This window comes from Salvelinus sp. IW2-2015, linkage group LG16 (assembly GCF_002910315.2).
Source record: "Salvelinus sp. IW2-2015 linkage group LG16, ASM291031v2, whole genome shotgun sequence".
In the NCBI taxonomy this organism is placed as follows: domain Eukaryota; kingdom Metazoa; phylum Chordata; class Actinopteri; order Salmoniformes; family Salmonidae; genus Salvelinus; species Salvelinus sp. IW2-2015.
In genome coordinates, this window is record NC_036856.1 from 25,511,049 (window position 1) to 25,520,897 (window position 9,849).

Here is a 9,849-nt window from a genome sequence, read left to right on the forward strand (position 1 = left end):
GTGTGTGTGGCTATACTTAAAATCTAACAATCCTCAGCGATGGCATCTTCCCCAATATTTGGAACCCAGGAATGATCACCCCACTCCAAAAGTGGGAGATACATTTGACCCCAATAACTACTGTGGGATTTCCATCAACAGCAACCTTGGGAAAATACTCTGCATTATCATTAACAGCAAACTCGCACATTTCCTCAGTGAAAACAATGTACTGAGCAAATGTCAAATTGGCCTTTTACCAAATTACCGTACAACAGACCACGTATTTCACCCTGCACACATGAATTGACAAACAAACCAAAACAAAGGCAAAGTCTTCTCATGCTTTGATGATTTCAACAAAGCTTTCGACTCAAATTGGCACGAGGGCCTGCTATACAAATTGATGGAAAGTGGTGTTGGGGGAAAAAACACACAACATTATAAAATCCATGTACACAAACAAGTGCGCGGTTAAAGTTGGCAAAAAACATACATTTCTTTCCACAGGGCCGCAGGGTGAGACAGTGATGCAGCTTAAGCCCCACCCTCTTCAACATACATATCAACGAATTGGCGAGGGCACTAGAACAGTCTGCAGCACTCGGCCTCACCCTACTAGAATCTGAAGTCAAATGTCTACAGGTTTCTGATCGAGCTGGTGCTTCTGTTCCCCAACCAAGGAGGGTGAAAGCAGCACCATATTTTCTGCCCAGAATCTGTCAGACCTGGGCCCTGACAGTAAATCTCAGTAAGACAAAAATAATGGTGTTCCAAAGAAGGTCCAGTTCCCAGACCACAAATACAAAAATTACATCTAGACTTCGTTGCCCTAGAGCACACAAAACAATTATACATACCTCGGCCTAAAACATCACAGCCACTCCAATACCTTGACTTTGTTGTCCTTAAGCCATTTTGCCACAAATTTGGAAGTATGCTTGGGGTCATTGTCCATTTGAAGATTCATTTGGACCAAGCTTTAACTTTCCTGACTGATGTCTTGAGATGTTGCTTCATATATCCACATAATTTTCCTTCCTCATGAATCCATCTATTTTGTGAAGGCACAAGTCCCTCCTGCAGCAAAGCACCTCCCCCATTTTCCTGCATACATAACGATTCATTTTTGGCCAAGGACATTTCTCCAAAAAGGTACAATCTTTGTCCCCATGTGCAGTTACAAACCGTAGTCTGGCTTTTTTATGGCGGTTTTGGAGCAGTGGCTTCTTCCTTGCTGACGGCCTTTCAGGTTATGTCGATATAGGACTCGTTTTACTGTGGATATACAGTGGGGAGAACAAGTATTTGATACACTGCCGGTTTTGCTACTACAAAGCATGTAGAGGTCTGTCATTTTTATCATAGGTACACTTCAACTGGAGAGACGGAATCTAAAAATCCAGAAAATCACATTGTATGATTTTCAAGTAATTAATTGCATTTATTGAATGACATAAGTATTTGATCACCTACCAACCAGTAAGAATTCCGGCTCTCACAGACCTGTTTGTTTTTCTTTAAGAAGCCTCCTGTTTCCCACTCATTACCTGTTTAACTGCACCTGTTTGAACTCGTTACCTGTAAAAGAACACCTGTCCACACACTCAATCAAACAGACTCCAACCTCTCCACAATGGCCAAGACCAGAGAGCTGTGTAAGGACATCAGGGATAAAATTGTAAACCTGCACAAGGCTGGGATGGGCTACAGGACAATAGCAAGCAGCATGGTGAGAGGCACAACTGTTGGCGCAATTATTAGGAAATGGAAGAAGTTCAAGATGACGGTCAATCACCCTCGTCTGGGCTCCAGTAAGATCTCACCTCGTGGGGCCTCAAGATCATGAGGAAGGTGAGGGATCAGCCCAGAACTACACGGCAGGACTGGTCAATGACCTGAAAGAGCTGGGACCACAGCTCAAAGAAAACCATTAGTAACACACTACGCCGTCATGGATTAAACCCTGCAGCGCACGCAAGGTACCCTGCTCAAGCCAGCGCATGTCCAGGCCCGTCTGAAGTTTGCCAATGACCATCTGGATGATCCAGAGGAGGAATGGGAGAATCATGTGGTCTGATGAGACAAAAATATAGCTTTTTGGTCTAAACTCCACTCGCCGTGTTTGGAGGAGAAGAAAAGGATGAGTACAACCCCAAGAACACCATCCCAACCGTGAAGCATGGAGGTGGAAACATCATTCTTTGGGGATGCTTTTCTGCAAAGCATCCCCTTTCTGCAAAGGGGACAGGACGACTGCACCGTATTAGGGATGATGGATGGGGCCATGTATCGCGATCTTGGCCAACCTCCTCTTCCCTCAGTAAGAGCATTGAAGATGGGTCGTGGCTGGTCTTCCAGCATGACAACGACCCGAAACACACAGCCAGGGCAACTAAGGAGTGGCTCCGTAAGAAGCATCTCAAGGTCCTGGAGTGGCCTAGCCAGTCCCCAGACCTGAACCCAATAGAAAATCTTTGGAGGGAGCTGAAAGTCCGTATTGCCCAGCGACAGCCCCGAAACCTGAAGGACATCTTCTTCCCACTGTATACATCTTTTTTTTCTTCCCACCAATGTATTTTACTCAAACCAGTGAATATCACTTACTATAAATGAGATCATTAACTATCCGCTCTCTCCACATTTTGGTTATAAAATACAGAATATCTTAAAAACTTCAAGGACATCATAATCCTACTAGAAACATGGTGTGGTGGAGACAAATACTCAGAGTCCCTCAGGCTACAGAGAAGGTTWACTGCCATCAATCAAACATAAAAATGTTAAACGGGGCCGGGACTCTGGTGGAAATATTTGGCATAAGCAGGACTTTACACGGTATTAAATGAAGAAAAAAAAGGTACTAACCACATTTGGCTATAACTTAACAAAGGTACAATCTARTGTGACAATGATGTATACATACATGCAGCTTATTCTCCTCCTTCAGATACATCATTTTATGATCAGTTTTTTGACAATCTCCATACAGAAATCATTACATTTCAGGCAGAGGGTAAAATGCTTCTTTGTGGAGATTTCAATGCAAGAACCSGTTCTGAGCCTGACTACACTGATGCGGGAGGTAACCACCACATATTTGGACACCCCTCCTTGTACAGTAGCCCTATTATAAATAATAGAAACAGTCCTGACCAAACACTGAACAAAAATGGGAAGGAGTTAGTGCATCTCTGTCGAGCCTTAGGCCTGTACATGCTTAATGGTAAAATCAGAGGGGACTCTTTAGGTCAGTTTACTTACTGCTCAGCTCTTGGGACAAGTGTAGTCGATTATGCCATCACTGACATAGACCCCTCCTCCATTAGTGCATTCACTGTCAGACCACAGACACCATTGTCAGATCACAGTCAGATCAACGTGTTAATGAAGAAATTAACCGGCAATACTCAAAAAAAAATAGCCCAATAAACTCTACAACATAAACCAATCGTGCAGATGGGCTCAAAACAGTGCAGAGAGATTAATTGAAACATTGAACTCAAATGAATTGATGAACTCTACAGTTCTTCAATATCTCACAATACCAAAACAATAAAGATGGTGTCAATTCAGTTACTCATAACATCAACTGCATATTCCAAAAAGCAGCATCGAAAGCAAATTTGAGAAAACCAAAGAAATGCAACATCAGAAACAAAAAGTTTCTGAAAAATAGTTTGATAATTAGAAAAACAATTAAAACAATTAGAAAACACCTCAGACAAATGTCAAATTAAAAACATAAGCAGCAAAACAACCCAGAACAACGCTATGAATACTTTGAAACAGTATAAACAAACACTGAAACGCAAGAAATTGAATTATACCAACAGGACACTTGATGAAATTGAAAACGCAATTGACCAAAATCAGTTCTGGAACATGTGGAACAATTTAAGCACAACAAAGCCACAGGAATTAGCCATACAAGACGTAGGAATTTGGAAAACTTATTTTGATAATCTATACAAAAACATCCCACAAACAGAACCAAAAATTGAACATCCTTGAATCAGTCATTAAAAACAACCAAAATCCATTAGATTACCCAATAACCCAACAYGAACTAAATGAAAAGCTCAAATCTATTAAATCAAAGAAGACTTGTGGTCTAGACAACATCAGAAATTAAATGCTGAAAAACAGCACACCTGAGTTGCAAAATGCTGTGCTTAAATTGTTCAACATGGTTTTATCTTCTGGCTGCTTCCGTGATGTCTGGAACCAGGGGCTCATCTCAAATCAGACCCCAATAATTACAGGGGAATTTGCGTAACCATTAACTTGGGAAAGGTTTTCTGTAGCATTTTGAATTCAAACCTTTCTTCAATAAAAAAAATGTATAAGTAAATGTCAAATTGGCTTTCGCCCTAACCATCGCACTACTGACCATATATGCACCTTACACACATTAATTAATAAACACATTCACCAAAAATAAGAGGGCGAAATCTTTGCTTGCTTTATTGACTTTAAAAAAGCATTTGATTCTATTCGGCACGAAGGGCTATTCTATAAAATGGGCTTGGTGGTAAGGTGTATGACTTAATAAAATGTATGTGCACAGAAAACAAGTGTGCAATAAAAATCAAAAACCAAAGAACAGAATTATTTTCACAACGTCGAGGTGTGAGACAAGGCTGCAGTTTGAGTCCAAATCTTTTCAACATTTATATCAATGAATTAGCAGACATGTTGGACCYTTCTCCAGCCCCAYGACTCACACTATTTGACACAGAGGTGAAATACCTGCTATATGCTGATGACTTGGTACTTCTATCACCAACCAAAGAAGGCCTTCAACAGAACATTAATATTCTAGAGCAATATTGCCATAATTGGGCCCTGACAGTAAATTTCCCAAAAACTAAAATCATTATTTTCCAAAAACAAAACAGATGTCAGAAACACAAATATAAATTCACCCTGAACAACACCATAATTGAACACACAAAAAATTACACCTACCTTGGTCTGACTAAAAAACTGCATCGGGAAACTTTAATATGGCAGTGAATGCACTCAAAGAAAAAACCCGCAGAGCATTGTATGCAATAAAAATGAAATTCAAAATCAACATCCCAATTAGAATMTGGACCAAAATATTTGACAGTGTAATCCTACCAATAGCTCTTTACAGAAGTGAGGTTTGGGGGCCACTCAATAAACTTTAAAATGTGGGACAAACATCCAATTGAAGCCCTACATGCAGAATTCTGTCGGAAAATCCTACAAGTCCAGAGAAATACACCAACTAATGCATGTAGGGCAGAATTGGGRCGCTTTCCAGTAATAATGAAAATACAGAAAAGATCATTAAAATTTTGGCTACATCTAAATTCAAGTCCAAATTCGAGTCTGCAATTTAAAGCACTTCAAACCCAAGAGCTGAGCCCAGAAACGAGCCCTCTCAGTCAGCTGGTGTTGGACCTAACCAACCAAGCTAACACCAGCACTGCTTCAAAATAAAGAATTCCAATAAACAAAATCATGAACCAATCAAAGGACTCATATATACAACATTGGAAAAATGAAACAAAATCCCAAAGCCGACTAAATTGCTATCTGACCCTAAACAGAGAATATGAATTGGCTGATTATCTCTAGTCTGTCAGAGATACGAAGCAGAGACAGATCCTTACTAAGTACAGGCTGAGTGACCACCGATTGGCAATAGAAACCGGCAGACATAAAAAGACATGGCTACCCAAAGAGGAGCGTGTATGTGGTCACTGCACGACAGGGGAGGTAGAYACAGAGATGCACTTTCTCCTTTACTGTGATAAATATTCCTCACCAAGAGATTCATTATTCACAGAAATGACTACATTTATTCCAAATTTGAACTTATTAAACCCAGAGGAAAAACTAAAAATACTCATGGGCGAAGGAGCAATGGCTCCTCTTGCAGCCAAATATGTATTTGCCTGCCATAAATAGCCTTTTAGGGATACTGAAAATTAAACATCTGCATAGTAACGCAGTAACTTACTTATTATACTTGTTATGTGTTATTACTGTTATTTTGTTATTACTATTATTATTGTTGTTTTCATTCCCAAAATAGTAGTGGTATGGGGTGATAATTGGTAATGATAGCAGTGTTTAGTGATGGTGGTGGGTAGGTAGAGTGGTATATGATGATAGTAGTTGTTAGTACCGCGAGGTAATATGGTGAAGTGACAGTTAATTTTTAACGTTATAAGTTGGTATATAGTTTAAATTTTCCATTTATATTTATTATTACATACACCTATCGACGATACTGACTGTTATCCATTTATTGTGTTTACTAGCATTATTTATTTAATTTGTTTATTATTTACTGCCATTCTTGTTATTTATTTGTCATTGTTTATAAATTTTATTACAATGTATATTGCTACCATTGTTGGCTGTTGGCAAATATTGAACACAATGTTTTTCATGCCAAATAAAGCAGCTTGAATCTTGAAATTTGAGCAGAGACACTCAGACACGAGAGACGAACAGACACCCATTAGAAGATAGAGAGACACAGAGAGCGAGAGAACAACAAAGAGTAGCACAGCAGAGCGTAGAGAGACAGAACACACAGACAAGCGAGAGAAGAGAGAACACAGACACTACCAGCGAACAGCGTAGAGAGAGAGACCAGACACCAGCACGAAGCGAAGAGCAGACAGACACACAGACAGCTAGCGAGAGAGAGGACACCACAGACAGGACGCGAGAAGCAAGACAGGACGGAATCGAGAGAAGGGAGAGCGACACACAGCAAGAGAGAGGAGAAGAGAGAAGAGAGAGAGAAGAGAAGACACACAGACAGCGGAGGCGAAGACACACAGACAGGCAGCGAGAGCAAGACCACACAGACAGAGCGAGAGCGAGAGACACACCAGACAGAGCGAGAGCGAGAGCAGAGCGAGAGCGAGAGACAGAGCGGAGAGGAGACACACAGAGCGAGAGCGAGACACACAGAGCGAGAGAGAGAACACACAGAGGCGAGAGCGAGACAACACAGAGCGAGAGGAGACATCACAGAGCGAGACAACAGCAGAGCGAGACACACAGAGCGAGAACACCCACAGAAGCGAGAACACAAAGAGCGAGAGCGAGAACACACCAGAGCGAGAGCTAGACACACCCAGAGCGAAGCGAGAGCGAGAGAAGAGAGCGAGAGAGAGAGCGAGAGAGGAGAGCGAGAGAAGGAGAGCGAGAGAGAGAGAGCCGAGAGAGCCGAGAGAGAGAGACACACAGGACAGCGCGAGAGATGCGCGAGAGACACCATACCGAGAGAGCGGGACTCAGAGAGCGAGAGAGCGGCGAGAGCACACAGACAGCGGAAGGAGAGGCGAGACACACACACCAGGACAAGCGAGAGAGGAAGACAACACAGAACGAGAGAGAGAGAGACACACACAGACAGCGGAGAAAGAGAGGAACACACAGACAGCGAGAGAGAGAGAGACACACAGACAGCGAGAGAAGAGAGACACACAGACAGACGAGAGAGAGAGAAACACATCACAGCACAGAGAGAGACACCAAAGCAGCAGAAGACGAGACAACACAGACAGCGATAGAGAGAGAGAACACCACACAGACAGAGCGAAGAGAGAGAGACCCACACACAGACACTTGCGAGACGACCACAGGAAGAGAGAGAACAGAGACAGAGAGAGAGACAGAGACAGAGAGAGAGACAGAGACAGAGACAGAGAAGAGACAGAGACAGAGAGAGAGACAGAGACAGAGAGAGACAGAAGAGAGAGACAGAGAGAGAGAGACAGAAGAGAGAGAGACAGGAGAGAGAGAAGAGAGAAAGACAGAACGAGAGACAAGACAGCAGAAGAGAGAGAGAGAGACACAAGAGCGAGAGCGAGACAGAGCGAGAGCGAGACGAGCGAGAGCGAGACAGAGCGAGACAGAGAGAGAGCGGAGACAGGAGAGAGAGAGGCGAGACAGAGAGAGAGAGAGCGAGACAGAGAGAGAGAGAGAAGACGAGGACAGAGAGAGAGACGAGAGAGCCAGAGAGAGAGAGACAGACAGAAGAGGAGACACAGAGAGACAGAGACAGAAGACAGAAGACACAGAGAGACACAGAGAGACACAGAGAGACAAGAGAGAGAGAAGAGAGAGAGAGAGAGAGAGAGAGGAGAGAGAGAAGTAAGAGAGAGAGAGAGAGAGAGAGAGAACACAGAGAGACACATTTATCCACCACAAAAAGCACCCGACACCCTCATGGAGAGTACTTCCTTTCTGTTTTGTGATCATCAGGGCAAACAGGCCCCGAGGGAGAAAGACAGCTAGCCAGCCAGTAGAGAGGTGAGGAGAGGGGAGAAAGAGACAGCCAGTAGAGAGGTGAGGAGAGGGGAGAAAGAGACAGCCAGTAGAGAGGTGAGGAGAGGGGAGAAAGACACTCCTACCTGCACATAGATCAAACTAGACCGGATGGGCACACCTGGACCAAACCCCCCCAATCTGTCTACCACTGTACCTAGACCCTTCCCTACTTCCCCTTTTCTGCTCTGATTAAACCATTGTGTGGCCATCCAAGAGAACAAGCTGTCTTAAATGGGTATCATTAATGTATTTATGCGTGTGGTGTGTAAATCCAGGAGAGTGTGAGGTAGATCAGCGTGCTGTTGGCCAGGTGTGGCATGTAAACATCACGTGCTGGTGTGGGGACTCTGTCACAAGGGTACTCACAGCTGCCGCTCCACGACTTGAGCAGAGACTTGATGCTGATCTCAAAGAAGAGTGAATCCTGCAGGCTCAGCATGACGCCACTGAGGGTTGTGGGATGTTAAAAAAGGTACCCCAAAAACACACTCCTCTTTCCCAAAACACACACCTCTCCTCCTGAGCCAGAAGCCCAGGTCTACTCTCCAGAGGAGCTGGATATAGGAGTCATGGTGAACAATAGAAAACGCCCCAGTCAGCCGCTGTGTGCAGAGAGGCCCTTGGGAAAGTGTCAGGCTGTTGGATGTTTCAGTGAAGAGTAAAACCACCCAGAGACACAGATAAGGAGCCTCACGGCTCTCTAGAGCTGCATTCCATCCAAACGCCCGCTGACGAGCCAATCCACTGAGTCCCTCATCCTGCTCCCAGCAGACAACACAGATGTGAATGAACACCGTAGGAAAACTTTCCTCTCAGTGTGAGGGAGGAACGGCAGCGGACTCTCTTGGGCGGAGCAGTGATATTCCCTCTTCTCGTGTCRCAGTCTGCTACTGCTAGCACTGTCGGCTAGTCTCCCTCCGTCGCCCTCTCCCTCTCCATTGGCTCGCAGACAACCCCTCCCTTCTGTAACTAGCTCCTGTTCGCTGACCAATGCTTGCTGACGCCCTCTCTTCAATAGCTGGGTGGGGGGGGCTGGGGTGGAGGTGATGTCATCAAAATGCTGCGAGTGTTCCCTGGATATGGTCCAGCGCGGCTAACATGTCATTAGAGCTGCTTTCGCGCTCCCTCTCCGCTGGCCTATCGAAACTACACTTCCTGTTCTCTCCACAGCAATACTGATGCGTCATTCCCGACTGCAGTATGAGGGAGAAGAAGAACCAGAGTGAAGAAGAGAGGAGGGAGGAACTGGAAGAATGAATGAGGTTGATACACCAGAGCAGCATAAAACCAAAAATCAACACTTCTATTCAAACTACATTCAGCTGCTTTCCAACAAAACAAGAAATTATTTTCACACAAAAAATAAAAAGTTCCATCTATAAAAATGTATTTTGAACACACAGAGTAGTTAGTGTTGTCATGATAGCAACATTTAACTAACGATAAGCTAGCAAGATGTCAAGACAGCGAGTAGTATCCCAATAGCATATCATATCGGCACCTAAGTATCGTGATAATATTGTGAGGTCCTTGGCCATTCCC

The 9,849-nt window shown here is 43.8% G+C and overlaps 1 protein-coding gene and 1 long non-coding RNA gene across 8 annotated transcripts in view; both read right to left on the reverse strand.

Moving 5' to 3' along the window:
* Positions 1-9,241, reverse strand: part of fryl (furry homolog, like) — a 71,769-nt gene extending 62,528 nt beyond the window's left edge. For all 7 annotated transcript variants that reach the window (XM_024004275.2, XM_024004276.2, XM_024004274.2 and 4 more), the window contains exon 1: positions 8,674-9,241. In XM_024004275.2, coding sequence (XP_023860043.1) covers positions 8,674-8,746 — 73 coding nt within the window. In that variant the 5' untranslated portion in view covers positions 8,747-9,241. The remainder of the gene's footprint in view (positions 1-8,673) is intronic.
* On the reverse strand, positions 4,421-5,850 carry LOC139028946 (uncharacterized). The gene is made up of 2 exons (XR_011481177.1): positions 5,439-5,850; positions 4,421-5,400 (listed from the first exon to the last, which is right to left on the reverse strand). It is a non-coding gene; the product is annotated as an uncharacterized lncRNA (long non-coding RNA).
* Positions 9,242-9,849: the final 608 nt, after the last annotated feature.